Consider the following 16,912-nt stretch of genomic DNA (forward strand, 5'->3'; position numbering starts at 1 on the left):
TTGGAAACAGAGGAAAAATACAGAGTATCTTTAAGTATTTAACAGCTACCATTGTAAAAAAAAAAATCATAAAATTACCAGCAGCAAGTGCCTGATAGAGTCCTGTAAATTCATGCATAAACAGCCATTTAGCAGAGATACTGGGAAAAGAGGGGAGATGTTTTAGTTATATTACCTGATAGGTGAAAACGTGACCAGAAACCCCACGGCCTCCTCCAGGCACCTCCACCACGATGTGCCCAAACCTCTCGGTCCAGCTCCCGCCGGTGACGCACACGATGCTGCAGGACAATCCAAGAACAAAGTCACACCAGGGGAGAGCAGGGGAGCTGCATCCACTGCAGCACGGCCTAAAAACGTCTAGCAACCACAGTTCCCTTCTTCCAGCCTTATCTGGTGCTCAGAATATGCAACCAAACATTAAGAAACACCTCTAAAAAAGCTGGGTTAGGTGCAGCAGAAAAAAGCAGGGACTGGTTCCAAACAGGCTCATCCTATCTAAAATTATTCTTTCTGGGACAGACAGGATGAATCCCACTGTGTAACAGATACACAAAGAGTCCAAGAACTCTTCTATATTCCAGAGCTGATCAAAATCAGTTGCATCTGGAGGGACCTCAGGCCAGCAGTGGTCAATCCACACATTAGTGCTGCGTCTGATGCAGGAGAAGACTCAAGACCTGATCTTCAGCCAGTGGCCTCTCCAACCAGCCAGATCCCCTGATCTGTACCAGCCATTCCTCCCAGCCCTTTTTCCAGATGTAATTTGCTATGGGAGATGCTGACAAGATGAAAAGTCAAACTGTACTTAGAACAGAGCAGCAAGGAGTCCCATGTTACAGCACTCATTTGCTAACAGAAAAGCTAATCTGCAGGAGACTTCCCAGCCCTCCTGCATAGCAGGAGATTAATTTTGTCTGGGCCTTGCTCAGGAGCAGGTTCCAGGTTCACAGCTATATCCCCTCAACTAAAGAGGCTGAGGAATTTGAACTTAGGCAGTGCAGTCCAAACCAAGACCCTGTGATGCCAGGTGATTTACAGATACAGAACACAGACAGTGCTAACCCCAGAAAGATTAAGCTCCAATTCTAGGATGAAAACAGAAAGCAGATGGATCCAGACAAACAAATTGCACAGACAGGACAACACTGCTCAACATAGCAAGCCATTCCCAGCAGGATCTTACCTGGCTCCTAGAGGGAAGGGTGCTACAACTACTGCTACCATGAAATGGAAAAAGATGTTTGTGATAGCTCTGGTAAGAGTTTACTCACAAGTTCCCTCCTCTTCTCCTGCTGGTTGTTTGGCTCCTCTCCCTCCCTTGTCCAAAGCTCCCACCTACCTGCCCTGCCACGGGCCAACTACACAAATGTCCTTTTCTCCTTATCTCCCATTCATAACTCTTAACAACTAACTACTGCTTTATTATTTTGTTCTGCCCTGGCCAGACACACCAGCTGCACAATTCTCTATCTCTGACATGAGCCAGATTCAGGAGGATAGGGCTTTCTGCTTCTCATCCTTCTCCTTGCCACTACTTTTACAAGCACTTTGTGACCTGTCAGACATTCCTGGCCACCAAAATAGTGGCACTGGGCCCACCAGGATGTCCTCTCCCTGGCAGAGAGGATCTTTTCTTTGTGTTTGTTCCTGAGGGGAAGTCTTGCTAGCAAGTGAAGACTGACAGTCTAGGGGTGTGCCTTCAACCACATGCTCCCATCCTCACCCTGTGTTAACACAGTCAGGCGATTTCCCTATCAGTGACACTTGCACAAGCCATGTCCTTTGCTTTATTGAAATCTCCTGTGGCTGAGTGAGACACCCATGAAATTGCAGGGTTCTGAGCCCACAGCTCCACGCTGTCTGGGCAGTGTGGCTGGAACAAGGCATCACTGTTTGGCTGTCACCTTGTACACACCCTTATCTCTCTAGGGTCACTGCCTCAGCAAGTGCTCACACAGTGACCTTACTCAGGGCATTTCCTGGGAATAGGCAGGGCCTCAGCACCTACTACAGCAAAGGCAAAGACATCTAAGGCTGGGTCAGCAGCCAAGGGAAAAGCCAGCGCCTGCCTCTGGGAGAAGGTTTCACAGATACTCTACCTGCTAGAGATCTCATACTCTTGAGCATCTACGGCACAGGGAATTCCTGCAACAGTGACAGTTTCTGCAATGTCTTGATGTTTCTGCCCGAGGTTTGAGCCAGTGATGGTGATTCTAGTGCCACCTTCCACTGGTCCAGACAGGGGGTACACCTGCAAAGACATCCGCGCACGTGTAAATGTCACAGCATCTCAGACCTCCACAGGCTGGTGACTGATCTACAGCACAGGGCCCTTCAGCTGCCCTGGTGCAAACACTGCCTGTTCAGGTCACTGCTGTTGACTCCTTTTACTGGCTTGGACTAGTCCCAGGCTGCAGTCTCACCAGAAGAAAGGCCATAAGGAACATCACAGTTGGAGCCTTCTTTCCCAGACCTCGCTGATGCCAGCAGTCCCCACCCAGAGGTGATAATCCACTTAGAAGGCAAAGACTGCCCTACTTTGCCTTCCCATCAACATGCTGACCACTCCACAGGGCATTTCTGCTGAAGAGTGGGAATGCACAAGCCAATACATGTTACTAGTATTGAAGCAGCAAGCACCATTCCCCCCTCAGCATCAGGACGACAATGAATTGCATGCTGCACAAATGTCAAAGCTCTGTCCCTGAGCAGCATCCAAGGTAAACTAAGACAAGATGCAGCACATGGATGTTGTGTGCCACTGAAGGGAGGACAAGCTGACAGCAAAAGGGACACATGGCTACAGACACTTGTCATGTGGCAGTTAGCAAGAAACATTTAAAATAAACAGACAAAAAAAAATTATTTCCAGGAACCTGTCATGCCTTTCACATCATTGCTGTGCTGTTGTCATTATGTTTTACCCTCCTCTGCCCCAGGCTTAGTTGGGCCAACCTGTTTCAGGGTCTGGCTCAGGACAGTTGGAGAATCCATCCTGTGGACCATTTCCCAGCTCCTGAATGATTCTGGTGTGCCAGTTTCAGCTGAGATACAAATGAATCATTCCCCACTGTTCTCTATTAGCAAACTGAAAGCCCAGCAACAACAGTCTAGAATCCTCACAACACCGAGGGACTCCAATTGAACTTCCTCTTCAGAAGGTCAATAAATGAATGAGCTGCACTGTTTGCTCTCTGAGTTCACAGCCCTTTGATTTCCACTGCAGAATGGAGCCCTCCTTGCCCTGTGTGCAGTACACCAGTGAGCAAATTACTCACAGAGTGAATCAGAGGTGCTGGACATAGGTCTTCAATTTCTTCCTTGCAAGAGCCCCTGAAGATACAGCTGGGGTTGTCACCTCCACACCACACACAGTTGTACTTGGAGTCAGCTGTTTGGCAGCGGCTACAATCAGTGTGTCCCACAGAGCAGTTGTAAAAAGTCACTGCAAAGGAGAAAAATTCAGAGGTACCTGCACACATCCCCACAGGGCACAGCATAACCCAGCAACCTGGTGTCTTGTACAGACCCCACTCCTCCTCCTGCCCCCGAGACAAGTGACACAAGTGCAGCTCTGCTTTCCTTAGTTTTCTTGTGATAGGACTACCACAAGTACAAAAAGCCTCATTTGAGGATTTCTCAATTCCCTTCCACCTCATCTGCTGTGTTTTTACCGGGAAGGTGTTGCACTCCTACCATGAAGATCTGCAGCACTGTCCACTCGAAGGTGCCGTCGCCTCTGCACAAACACCACAGCATTGAACTCGAGTTGAGGTGCTGTGTAACTGTACTGCAAAGACAAAGATCATCAAGAGGACTTAGCAGAGGCAAAAACAAACCAGCTGAATTGGCAAGAAGCCTCAATACTGAAAAGCACATGGCACAAACAGCATACATGGAACTTCCATGCATGCAGACAAGGCAGTGTTAGTTGGGGCAGTGGCAGCACAGGCTTGACCTCATGGTTCACAGTCACAATTCTGCTCTAGAAAGAGCAGCAGGTTTAGGTTCACTAAGATGAACACTGAAAACCCAGTTTGTGCTCCCAACAATAGTCATCTAACTTCCTAACTGCATTCCTAAGTGGCCAATTCCTATCTACAAGCCACCTGCTCAGAAAGCTGCTCAAGCTGGCATTTATATAATTTCAGTAGAGCTGACAATGTAGGATCACAATTGGTCTGCAGGGCTCGTGCACAAGAGCCTGTGTTGTTCTTCTCCCTTAACTATATGAGTTTGTGAAGTAAAAATAACATCTCTGCTTGCAAATCTTGCCTTAAGTAAAATTCACCCAGCATCCACAAGTGTACATGTCTGTTTTAGCTTTCCCTGATCATTTTATAATCCACAGGCCTGCTTCTATCACCAAGGACAAAATCAGTACTACAAACCAGCATTTTTCTTCTCACAAAAGAACAATCATCACAGGAGTCATGATGCAGAGAATGACAAACAACAGTGCCTCAAGCTAAAGCAGGAGTGGCACCATGCTGGCCAGTTCAGAGACAGCACCATCCCTGCTACAGCTAGTGCAGCAACAGATCATGTGGCTCAGGCTGCACAATCTTCCTGAAGTTGAAGGTACCAGTACTGGCAGGCAGCAGCATCATAGCTAAAGGCCCCAGAGTGCTAAATAGCCTACAAATACTTTTGCAAAATATGCTCTTTTCTCCAGAGCTTGCCTTCCATCCTATTCTCCTGCTGAGCAAAACCTGCATGAACTGTGAAATGGCACAGTACTCACCTGGTTCATCTGGCAGGTGATATAACAGAGGGACTTGTTTGTTTCTTCTCCTTCCACATAAGCTTCCATCACCACTGTCCTCCCCTCCAAATTCAAGACACACTCATAGTCCCACTGCTGGTCCTGCAGGAGGAGACACATGGCACCATTCCTCAGTGACACAGAGCTTTGGGCTGCACTGGTGTTGTCCTGCCTCTCCAGCTCAGCACCTTCCCCAAGCCACCAAGCCAGCAGCATGCTCCTCTCGTTCCCCTCGTTATGCCAACTCTATTCTATATTCAAGGGCTCTCTATGCTGTGACTGCCTCCATACATGAAGGGCAAACCAACACAAAACACCTAGAAAGGAGTGTGTGTGCCACTGTGTGGAGAACTTAGCACAGAGGGAGAAATAAAAAAAACCCAACAGTGGGACTGTGAAGTTATGCCAGTACATCCCTGTGAAACACTAGCTGGAGATGAAGAATAGAGTACACAGATTAGGAGAGAGCATGTCAAAACCATTAAGTGTGTATTTCTCCTCCCTGTCTCTTTCCTGTAAACTTTCCACCAAATTGCTTAGATACTTCCTGTAAAAAAGCTAGATATGCATCTCTCTGGAACCAGCTCTGCTCCTCTGAGCAGTGCAGTGTGTCAGCTTTAATGCATAAACTAACAATTAGACTGTGCTGCATGTTCTGAGTTGTTTTTTTGTCAAAGGTTACAAAATCATCTTCTGTCTTGAGAAGCAAAGAGAATTTTTATCAGAGGCACACCCAAGAAACAGCTGTCAAGGGTGGTTTTCCCCACTGCAAAAGTTTCAGGTATGGCAGGAATAGCCACATTAACATAAGCATGCCAGAAAGGAAAGGGAACAGATGACTTGTCTTTAACTTATGGAGAGACAAACAGGATGGATTCAGCAGAAAGTTATTCCAAGAACTACCATCTGCAGTGCAGCACAGGTGCAATTTAATCCAAATACATGCAGATCTTCTCCAGCAGGTTGGTGCACACCTGTACTCTCCCTTTCTCTGGGTGACCTTCTACACATGAAGACATCCAGTTATGGAATTCTTTATGCACAGAAATAGGTTATTCCTCTAGGAGAAACCTAGGCAGAGTCACACCTGCATCTTACACATATTTTTAGCAGCCCAGTGGCCAGGTTGTCCAAACAGTGCCCTGTATGAATGCAATTGCTTGATGGTGATGGCATTGAGCTGACTACCTGATAGAGGTGGAAGTTCTTTCCCAGCAGGGTTATCTTCCTCGCCACATTGACTGGAAACAACGAAGATCCCTGGATTCCCTGCACACAGGGACATGCATTTGGACCCCAGCTAGGCTCTTCGCTCTGAAAAACAACCACAGGACACAACCCCTCCTGTGTGCTGAAATACTAGATTAGAAATTTGTAAGAAAAGTTCAGAATCACACACAGCCTTAGACCATGAATTACAAAAGGCCAGTAACTTACCTCCTCCCAAAACTCAGGGGCATCATACTGATAGTCGAGGTCAGGGTGAAGGATCCTGGGAAAGTCAGGGACATCCCTCTCTGAAGAATCACCATCACCCGACAGAAGAGTGGAAGCAGAGAAAAGAGATGTGTCATTCTCAGCCTGCAGCAAATCCATCCAGTCCTCTGTGTCCTGGAGCTCTGTGCCCTCCTCCAGCAGCCACTGTGGGGGAGCCGATGTTGGGAGCCCTGAAACAGGGAGCTCAGTTCCTGGCAATCCAGGAGCATCATCAGAGACAACAGGGCTCCCTGGCACCTGGCTGGGGGTCTGGGGAGATGAGATGGCAGATGTCAGTGCCTCTGTGGTAGGAAAAGGACTTGGAGGCCACTTGAAACTCGTGACGTGAGGGGAAGGTGTTACAGCTGCCGCTGGAGATGTGTGCAGAGGGCTACCCCCGAGCGTGGTGGTGGGTGGGTCTGTGTGCTGGGCCGCCTGGGCTGTGGCTGGCCCTTCGGTGGGCAAGGCCATGTGATCCATGTTCTTAGATGGGCTGGAGAGCACAGATGCAGCAGGAGAAGTTGTCTCTGGCACAGTGACAGGTTTGTCTGCGGGCGGTGGCAGCGGGGCCTCGGTGGCAGCGTGCAGGGAGGCGCCCTCGGTGGGCAGGCTCAGGTGGGTGTAGCTGGGGCTCCGCGCCGGCTCCATGGTCGCCTCCCAGGCTGCGGAGGGCGTGACGTGGATGGCCTCCGTGTGGGGCACAGTGCTGGGGCTCACGGGCACAGGGGTGGTGACAGCTTTTGTGGCCATGGTGGGGGCTGCAGTGGAGGATTTGGTGAGGGGAGCAGCTGAAGAGGGATACACGATCGAGGTTGGGATCTGAGCCTAGAAAGAAACAACATGGTGAGAAGAGAAGAGGGAAAGAAATGAAACAGTAAAACCCAAGCAGAAAAACACTCTGTATGACTTCCCATAGACAAGATGCTGTTCCACCCTCTGGATTTTAATGAGAGCTGTATCTTGTACCATCTTGTGCGATGGGATTGGGGAATGTTCACAGTGCAGAAGATCCAGCAACACTCCCTCTTCCCACAGATGCCTGCACTGGCCTCCTCTCAGAGGGAGGTCTGCTTCATCCTCCACAAAAATGCAAGGCCACCTGTGACAGCCACACACTGGGCATGTGTTCCACCTCCCTGCCAGCCTGCTCCTGTCCTTCCACTTTGACAACACTGGCTGCATAGCCCCAGGACAGTGACCAGCTTCATCTGATGGTACTTCCCCAGAAACCTGTAGTATCTATCAGGGATGCAGAGCCTCATGTCACTCCAAGGAGAGCTCCTCTTTGCTCCAACAGCTCATCTCCTTGCTTGATGTGACTGACAGCTGCTTCTTTACCTAAGAAGAGATCTGACCCACTGGGGCTGTGAGAGCACACAGGACTAGGACTGAGCAGGAGACATACCCTTTCATTGTAGATAATGGTTCCCTCTTCACAGGTTGCTTTGTGGGTGCAGAGGTGCTGCTGGATGCACCAGTTACATCCCCAGAGACTGCTCACACACTTCTGGCACCTGGAGGAACGACAGAAAAGCAGCTGCTAAGACAGGACAACCCAGAAAGAGACAGCCACCCTCCCTAAAACTACAGAAGAGAAAAGCAGGTGCTCACGGTGCCGATTTCCACAGCAGGGCCACTGCAGCACAGTCATAGAAAGAGAAGTCCACAGAAGCAATGAAGATGTCATGGAAACGCACTACAAGCTTTATGGTGACATGATCTGAAAATGAAAATAAAAATTTCTTAGAAATGGAGCCCCTACAAGTTTGCCATACTGTTAGGAGATGCAGCATGCTTTAGGATAGACACTGTCAAACACTGAGGCAGATTCCCTTCCATGCTTTTAGCATCTCAATCACTGGATTATCCTACGGACACTAAAAACAGGTTGGACAAGTTCATCAGGAGTAGTTTGTGATAGCTCTTGCCAACCCATGGGAAAGAAGCCTAGTCTGAAGATCTGTCCACCTTTATCTCTGTAATTCCACTGCCATCTCTGTATTACAGGAAGAAGTAACATTGAGGCTCAAAGCTGATTGCCTTCTTTTGTCATCCAAAGGAAAATGAAACCTTAGAACTGATGTGCCCTTCACATGCTGCCTTTACCTTGAGAGCTTTGTTCTATGACCAGACTAAGAAGTGAGTCAGGAAAGACGTTTATAAGATTTGTAATCTCACTTGACACGACTGAAGGCTTATCTGCTTTAAAATCCAGGTCTCACATCAATTACAACCCTCAGGATAGCCCTGTTCTCTTTGGGAAGAGACTGTCACTGTTTTCTGTAGACCAAATAGCTGCAGAGATGGTCAAATCTTACTGCAGTTGATAGCATCAGCTGGAAGGAGATATTTTGCATAAAACAGTATTAAATCAGCTTATTAATCTTGTCCCAGACAAATGCCTTCAGCCTTAGAGTTGGTTACTAGTTCTCCAAATAATGGGAGCATACTGCATTCTCTGCTCAACCCCAGGAGCTGCTGTTTCACTAGGGCAGTTTGCAATAAAAGTAAGTAACAAGAACCTTGTGCACTGTTCCTCTCAGAATGAGATTTCAGAGCTCCTCTAGCAAGCAATCTCTAGTCACAGCAAAACAAACAACATGTGTAAAACCAGTCAGGTCTAAGCTGGGTTCCTGACAGGATGGCAAGGGCAGCAGTATGCTAACAAAACAGTGATGGGGGTGCATTGAAACCCAGGATGTGCAGAAAATAAGGGTATATCCTATGCAGCTGGAGGCTGGAGTCACTGCAATACTGCCAACTCCTATCACTGTCACAGAGGTGATTGCATTTGGCAGTGGTGGAAGGGCTAACGCCTCCCAGGATTTCAGGGTTATGACACCATATTTATAAATACTCCTTTCTCCAGAAAGGCCATTATTTCCCATGACTGCCAATAATGCTGTTTGACAGTACAGAGGATGAGGTGGAGCACTTGCAGATTGAGAGCAAGAGTTTGTGCTACTAACTTGGAGCTCAAGAGCTACACATGATGGATAAGCTGGTATGCAACCTTTAAAATAAAGCTGGAAAATGGCAAAATTTTAGTGAAAAAAATTTTAGTGAACTGGGGAAAGTATTATAAGTAGGAATAGGAAAGTGTTGGTATCTGAGGCCCTAATGAGATCTCATTTAGAAAACAATGCATGAATCTGGTTACCAGCTTCAAATTCATCTTAGCAGAGTACAGAAGCCAGAGAAGGAATAACAATACAGTGAAGGAGAGAGGAAGTCTGAGGAACAAGAGAACATGAAGAAGAAGCTGGCACAGTTAAACAGCAAAGCTCTGTGCTAGGAAGGCCTGGCCATAGCTCACTGAGTGGGAGAAGCACTGCGGAAGCAAAGGGACAACACAAATAGATCAAACACAGAAACCATCCACCAGCAAGCTCATGCTACACAACAGGAGCCACTTGATAAGTCTCAGACACAATATGAGAGTAATGTAGGAAAGGTATCTTGCAATAAAAGCAAGGCTGACTTACAAAGGAGCTGATAAGAATATCTGAAGCCTAGAATAATGAGAACTGGACTGTGGCTTTATCTACACTGATTTTTCTCAACTGTGCTTACATTCAAGTCCATAAGACTACACAGAGAAGCAAATCCTGCCCACTCTGCTTGCAGTGTCACTGCATGAAGCCCTCTTCCCTCTGCCTGACCACCCTGAATGGAGATCTGGTGGGCTTGTTCCAGACTAAAGCAGTGTGAAAGCCAGGTATTAAAATGCTGCAAACAATATTGAAAATGAAGGAGTTTGAATGAGTGTGTTAGCTGAGTTCTGGTGTCATGTTATGTCCATGGAGATTGCTTCATACCTATTAGCCAGCTGCATACTTGCACAGAAAAATCTGTTCAGCCATTTAGGTGAATGGTGTGGGATGTGTCCCAATGGACACCTGCCTTTTACTGCAGATGAACAAGCTCTTTGAAGACATCAGCTCATCAGAGCTCACACTGACAGGCTGGGTAAAATCCAATGCAAAGAAAACAAATTGAGAACTTTCCAGGTTCTTTAGAGTGGCCAATCAGCAATACTCAGCCAGCTATTGTTCACAGGCTGACTGGGTATTTTCTCAGGTTATGCCATATTGCAGATTTATTTATATCTTTAAGGACTCTTCTTTAAGAGACTTTAAGGTCTCTTCTTGCCTTTCCTTATGTGTACTTCCTTCTCCCACTACATGGATTTCGAGAAGGCTGCATTTTGCTTGGTTTTCATAATAAAGCAATATTTATGAGAGTTTTCTCCCCAGATTTAGGAAAAAGCTGCCAAACCAGCCACTCTCTAGACTGCATTTCAGATCACATTCAGATTTGCATTCACCCCTTCAAACAGGATCTTCTTTTCAGCTATCAGAATTTGGCACTGGAATTTGGCAACAGCCCAAAATAGCACAGGATGTGTGTGACACAAGTAGAAAGCAAACAGATATTATGAGGAATGAAATGAACACCTGCTGACAGTCCACATACATTCATGGCTGTTAATCCTGCCAATACGATGGCCCACAACATACTCTCTCCCAACAATGTTATCAGAGCTATCATGCTCCATTTAAAGCATTTCACTAACCTGTTCCTGTTGGCAAAGCTGGTGCTTGGCTGGGATCTGGAGAAGGGCACATGATTCCTGACTCTGTCAGAACTGCTGGGCTTTCGTAATCTTCGAAATAACATGAGTAAAATTCTTCCTCACGCAGAGAAGGTAAGTCCGAGATGGCCAAGAATATCTGTCAGTTCAGTAATAACCAGTAAATAATTTGCCTTCACTTAACACAATTTTCTTGTTCTGTTTTTTCAAGAATCGCATAAAGTAGTTACCTACAAAAATGCTCATTTTCCTATAATGTCTCCTAGGACTGACTGTTCCATTCATCATCTCTTGCTATTCCTGAACTGAACTTGGCATCCCTCCAGCAACTGACAACTTCCCCCATTGCCCAAGCCTCTAGCAAAAGACAGGTTCTTGCCACCTCCTGACACAATGATAGACTTCAAATCACTCCAGCACCTTCTTAGCTTTTCTGTCAGCTATCACATGCCAGACAGGAGCTGTAATTTTGGGCCACTCCTTTCAGGCCTTCCTGACAGCAAGTGACAGAAACACTGAAAGCACAGACACAGGCACCTTATAGATACTAAAACAAGAAGGATCCCCATCCAAGCAGGCATCACATACTCCAGAATACCCAGTAACTCTCAGCAGGCAAGGACATGTAGTTTCAGAGAAAACAAAGAAACAACCAAATAACTGAATGAACAGCTTGGCTGCCCCAGGAGATATGTCCCTCACGTGAGGCAGACAATGTGCCTGAAGGTTCAGTGTTTCAGCACCCCAGTGAAAGCAACAGAAAGACTTGTGACTCCTCAGTTTGCAGAGGACTTTCCATAAGCTTGAGCACCATCAGAGGATTACCCCCACTCACATTTCTCTTTTCCTCTCTGCTGATGTTGGCTGGAGTTAGTGACTGGACAGACAGACACTGCTGTGTAGAGTTGAAGCTCCAGAGCCACTGCTCACTCAGCCTGGACCGCAAGCACTCGGAGCGACGGCTGCATCTGCAGGGAAGCAGCAAGAAGCCATGAGGGACCTGAGCAGCAGCTTTGCTTGGCTTGCCAGCAGACACTGCCTGTCTCAAGCTTTGCTACTCTTGGGGAAGCTGCTGCACAAGCCACTGAAGTCCCAGCCTCCCACCACCTTCAATAACAGGATGAGCTGTTGTGAAATTACAGATGAGTAAGCACTTTTGGGCTTCAGGGGTCATGAACTAATTCCTGTGACTCTCTACAGGGAAGCAGAGCCAGCAGGCAGACACAGACACTGGAATAAACCATGTTTCATTAAGCAACGTCAGTAGGGGAACAAGTAGTGCTAAATAGAGACACCAGAAGAAGGGACAAGATAGTTTCACTAAACTTGCAATGTGGTAGTTTGAGCTGAAGTCAGACTAAAACCAGGCTGAAATCTGATGAACAGGTGAATTGTGAGTGGTGCCAAAGACGCAAAAAACAATGGAAAGATGCCCTTATACGCAACTGCTATTGCTGCTGTCAGTGTTTTAGGGAAGCAGAGAGAGGAATGGTAAGTTAGAGCAAATATCCTATAAAGGAACTAAAAATAGATAAAATCTAGACACAGAAATAAGGAAGAGTAGAAGCAAGGACAATCCCTAGGCACCTTCCCTCGAAAATCCTTACAGTGAAGATGGATCTATCTTACCTTCCCTGAAGGACACACCAGCCACAGTAGGGATCTTTCAGTGCCAGACAGGATTCACAGTCCAAGTACAGGGAACATTCCATTATGGGAACCTTTACCACCTGTCAGAGAAAGAAATGAAAAGTGGAAAACAGCACACACAACACAGCTCCCAGGTCACTGGCTTCTTATGCCTAACTTGCAAGTCTCATCATCCACATGCTCATCAAAACAACTTTTTGATCCTCAATTTATTCTCCCTTAAAGACAAACAAAATGAGAACAAGTCTCCAGAGCTCATGTGAAAGGCCATTTCACATACTGGTGAAGGACATCTAAGCATCAGGCTGTAGAGAGACACTGAGGAAAGCAAACTGTATTGCTATTCATTGGTTATTCTGCAACACATTTTGCAAGGACGAAATTGTATTTAGTCATAAAACTGCATTTTAACAAAATGAATTATAGAGTAGCTGACTGAATATCATCCACTCTTTTGCTTTTCTGGACTCTGTCATGTGAGATCATCTCTCCTGACACACAGGTGACTGAAGCTGGAGACAGCAGCTACAGCTGAGGCCTCTGAATCCATCTGCACTATTGCCCAGCTCTACCTGGCAGAACTATCATTTTGACTGAAAGTAGACCCTGAAGCTTTGATCAATGTGGAACAAAAACTTTCTGCCATCTCAGGGTGAATTTTACTTGCAAAATTCTTAACTTACCATCCTTGCTGATTTCAGCCTTTTGCCCTCTTTAATCTGCTACTACACTTCAGCTACTACTGTCAGCTACTTTGAAATACCAACTTCTAATCCCAGACCTATTACTTTTGCTAAGTACATGATTTAATTTGCATACTTTAATTGGCAGAATAACTACTGTTAAGGATATATTTCAGATTTCCCTAATCTTCTTCCACTCACAGATTTCAACTCCTGCTTTGAAGTGTTACAAATTTTACAAGTATCTCAAAGTGCACTGGGGGAGTAAAGGGAAGCAGAGGCTCTCATTTGTTGTTTGTTCTTTCCTTCAGAGTAACTCAAGGACTGTTTTTCCTTTGCTAGCAGGATCCTTTTCTTTCCAGTTCAAGGAGCTGATACAAGTGGTGGTAAAAATCCTCTCAAATAAAGTACCCATAGCAGGACTTCCTACTCAGCAGACACCAATATCCTAAAAGCCTGAGGCATTGCAATGCCTCTTCTCCTCCACCTGCCTCTAGGCACAAAAGGAATTACAGAAAGCAGGGGTAAAGAGAAAGGTGCCTCACATGGGTCCTTCCACAGCCTGATTTCATCTGCAAGACTGTTGTTATATCCCTGGTCAGAGAACACCTCTGCTATCTGAAGACATTTCCCACACATTTCTGCTCTTTGTAGGTTACAGAAGAACAGCCTGATCTTTTAACTGATTAAAAACAGAAGTGACACAAAATCTCTCTTTTCTCTTTTTAAACTCCTGCAAAACCAAGACGGGTCACATGTGAACCCAGAGGCTTTTTTCTGCTCAAATGGAGATGCAAACTGTTGTCCAAACAGTTCCTGCTCAACACAGGAATGCAGGAATTGGTGGTCCCTTGTATTCATGCCAGCAGAGCAGCTTTTTACAGCCTGCAGTTCACATTCCTCCATCACTGCTGATACAGCCTGACAGACTTCAGAAAATGCACACGCAAACAAGCCATGGATTAGGCTAACAAGGCTTTCTCCATGCTTCCTCCAGCTTTTGGGAAAGGTTCCCATTCCTGTAAGAAGACTGGCAGGCAGCTGCTGCCCAGCACAGGCTTAGCCAGGTGCAGTTCCCCTGCCTCCCCTGCTCCTGCCAGCAGCTTGTCTGGACATCCAGTGTTTTCAGCTCCTCTGTGGAAAGGATTGTATTGCTCTTACCATTGACTGGGTCATGACAAAGAGGTGCTCCTGCGACTGGTCGAACAGCAGGTCTCCACTCACCATGCTGTTCACCTGGATAGACACTGAAGCATAGGTGTGTGCCTCTCCCTGGGCTCCCAAGTACACCTGCAAGAGAGCCACAGTTGTGAGCAGGCAAAGCACCACCACAGGGGCTGGGGGCACCTGTTCTACAACAGGAACAAACTGGAACTGCCACTGTGTGCAAGGGTTTTAACCTCCCACCAGAACCTCTGTGCAGTGACTTCAGCCATGTGAAGCACATGCCCAGAAATACCTGTGCAAACCATGCAGGATGCACCAGCCTTGCTGCTGGCTCAGTGCAGATGTAACAAAAAGCAATGTGATCACGCTTGGGGCATTCACATTTTCCACAGGCAGTACAGCGTGAGAAGAGACCATGTGATAGCAATGATCTTTACCAGGAACCCAACTTCCCAGCAAAAAGAAAAACTGCCCTTTTCCCCTTTTACCTGAGCACCCCAGGTTAGTTTAATCCTTTTTGCTGCATGCAGATCATACCTTGTGCAGCCTTCCTCTGCTGTCTCCCAGAAAAGCAATAGTGTGGCCATCTTCCACATTCACTGCCACAGCTGTCAGACGAGCCTCAGTTTTCTCCAGGAGTGGGGCAGCTTCCAAGGGTACCCGGCTGGCCATGGGGCTGGGAGTGTGGTCAGAGCCACAGGGGTAGGCATACAGGGTGTCCTTTTTGGAGGAGTGAAAAGAACAGGGAAATCAGTACCAAAAAAAGAGATACAAATAACATTAGCACATTTAACACTTCCCACCATTCCCTCTTCTACCCAAATTCTCCAGCAGTGAATTCAGCTTTAACCCCTCTTAAGCTTTTTTTACTGAGGGCAAAACCACCCATATTTTAATAATTAGTTTAAGTATGTTGGCTGTCTGTACCCTCACAGAATCTTGCAGACATTTCAGCCAGTTCATTCAGCCTCAGTAATGAAATGCATTGAGACTCCCTCAAATTCTCCAAAAAACATTGCTGTTACACATTGACATGACACTGCTTTGGGGAAGATTAGTTGTGTTTTTCTGAACAAAGGAAAAAGAAGAGAATTTCTGTGTCCTTGTGACAAGTTTCACCTCAAGCAATTTGCATGGTTTTTCTGTATCCCCTACAAGTTAAATTCTAAGCCAGAAGTAGAATCCCAGTGCATCAGGACATACATAAACACAGGGTGGGACACAACCTGCTCCAAAGAGATTACTAACTGCACTTAGGAATCAGAGAGTACATACAAGAGACATTGCACACTTCAATCCTTCTAAGTCTTGTGAGAGTTCTGAACATTAACTCCACTGCTCTGTGCAGAAACATCAGTCATTCTTCTGTTCCAGTTAGTTCCCTCCCAGTGCCACCAAACCTTCACTTACTGCATTATAAAGAGGGACAACGAAAGCTGCAAACTTATTTACTATTTATTGTGTGCAGAGAAAAGATATCCCCTTATGATTCATCTTTTTCCTAAGTAACAAATTCAGTCTTGTCTAGGATAGTTCCTGTGTGTTTTATATCTTTCTTAATGCCTTGTTCCATGTCCATTTCAATTTTACAGTATCCATTTGGAGAATAAATGCAGGATTGTTCACCCAACAATTAGTATCTTAAACACCATTTTTTAATTGATCAGTGTCTTGTCTTCAAACAATGTGGCTTGTGTAAATTCAAGATTTCATCATGAAATCCCTTATGGATAATGTTTTCACTCTCCTCTCCAGCCCCTTACTAATTACTCTGACAAAGCTAAGCGTGGAGCAGCACATTAACTGTGCAGTCCATACTGACTCCAGCTCTCTCTCTTGCCTCAGGCAATGTGGTTCAATTTAGACTCCCTGTGAGCAGGGTTACATTTTCCTTCTGCCTGATGTCTGTGGCTTTGCATTTGGCAGCTCAGGCTGCACGGTACCAACCGGCACCAGGCAACGGAGCTGCCCCTGTCAGAGACCCATGATAACAGCACCTCATGGCATTCCTGAGCTGTCTGCTCATCTCCACTCTGATCCCATGGAAAACCTGGCCCTCTCTCCCCTCTCCTCCCCTTTCTCTTTTTTTAAAATTTTTTTAAAATCTTTTTTTTTTTGGTGTGGTTTGTGTTGTTGTCGGTTTTGTTTGTTTTTTAAATACTTGACTACTTCCTGGAGAAACTAGAAACAATCAGTAGCTTTTGGTAAGGTCTTGGTAAGGTCTGTGGAAATCCCACATTAAAATATATTTAACCTGCTCAGCTCTGTTCTGTTCTCAAATGCATTGTTATCTTAGCAGGGAAGCAAGGCTTGACACAGCTGTCCCATTAACAAACCATGCCAGTTAGACTAGCATTGCTTTCCGTCCAGTGCTTTATTGTTTTCCTTTCAAATACTACTTCAATTATTTTTCTGCACACTTGGTGTGAGGTTCTGACAAAGTCTGAGGAGGTTATAGCTTTTAATGATTGCTAGTTCTTACCATCCTCTAAACTAGCATTCATTTTTAGTAGTATACATTTTTCTTACCACCTGCCATTTGATTTTTAAACTTCTTCCAATCATCTTCCTGTA

At 46.0% G+C, this 16,912-nt stretch overlaps 1 protein-coding gene across 5 annotated transcripts in view; it reads right to left on the reverse strand.

Moving 5' to 3' along the window:
• The window catches only part of PLXNB1 (plexin B1), a 77,251-nt gene that overhangs the window by 18,541 nt on the left and 41,798 nt on the right, over positions 1–16,912 (reverse strand). For all 5 annotated transcript variants that reach the window (XM_014268060.3, XM_014268059.3, XM_014268056.3 and 2 more), the window contains 14 exons: positions 14,876–15,058; positions 14,333–14,461; positions 12,468–12,568; positions 11,674–11,806; positions 10,821–10,977; positions 7,856–7,964; positions 7,650–7,758; positions 6,206–7,069; positions 5,957–6,082; positions 4,748–4,870; positions 3,700–3,793; positions 3,282–3,448; positions 2,103–2,254; positions 176–281 (listed from right to left, as the gene is read on the reverse strand). In XM_014268060.3, coding sequence (XP_014123535.2) covers positions 176–281; positions 2,103–2,254; positions 3,282–3,448; positions 3,700–3,793; positions 4,748–4,870; positions 5,957–6,082; positions 6,206–7,069; positions 7,650–7,758; positions 7,856–7,964; positions 10,821–10,977; positions 11,674–11,806; positions 12,468–12,568; positions 14,333–14,461; positions 14,876–15,058 — 2,553 coding nt within the window. The remainder of the gene's footprint in view (positions 1–175; positions 282–2,102; positions 2,255–3,281; positions 3,449–3,699; positions 3,794–4,747; positions 4,871–5,956; positions 6,083–6,205; positions 7,070–7,649; positions 7,759–7,855; positions 7,965–10,820; positions 10,978–11,673; positions 11,807–12,467; positions 12,569–14,332; positions 14,462–14,875; positions 15,059–16,912) is intronic.

Source organism: Zonotrichia albicollis, chromosome 12, assembly GCF_047830755.1.
Source record: "Zonotrichia albicollis isolate bZonAlb1 chromosome 12, bZonAlb1.hap1, whole genome shotgun sequence".
Classification (NCBI taxonomy): domain Eukaryota; kingdom Metazoa; phylum Chordata; class Aves; order Passeriformes; family Passerellidae; genus Zonotrichia; species Zonotrichia albicollis.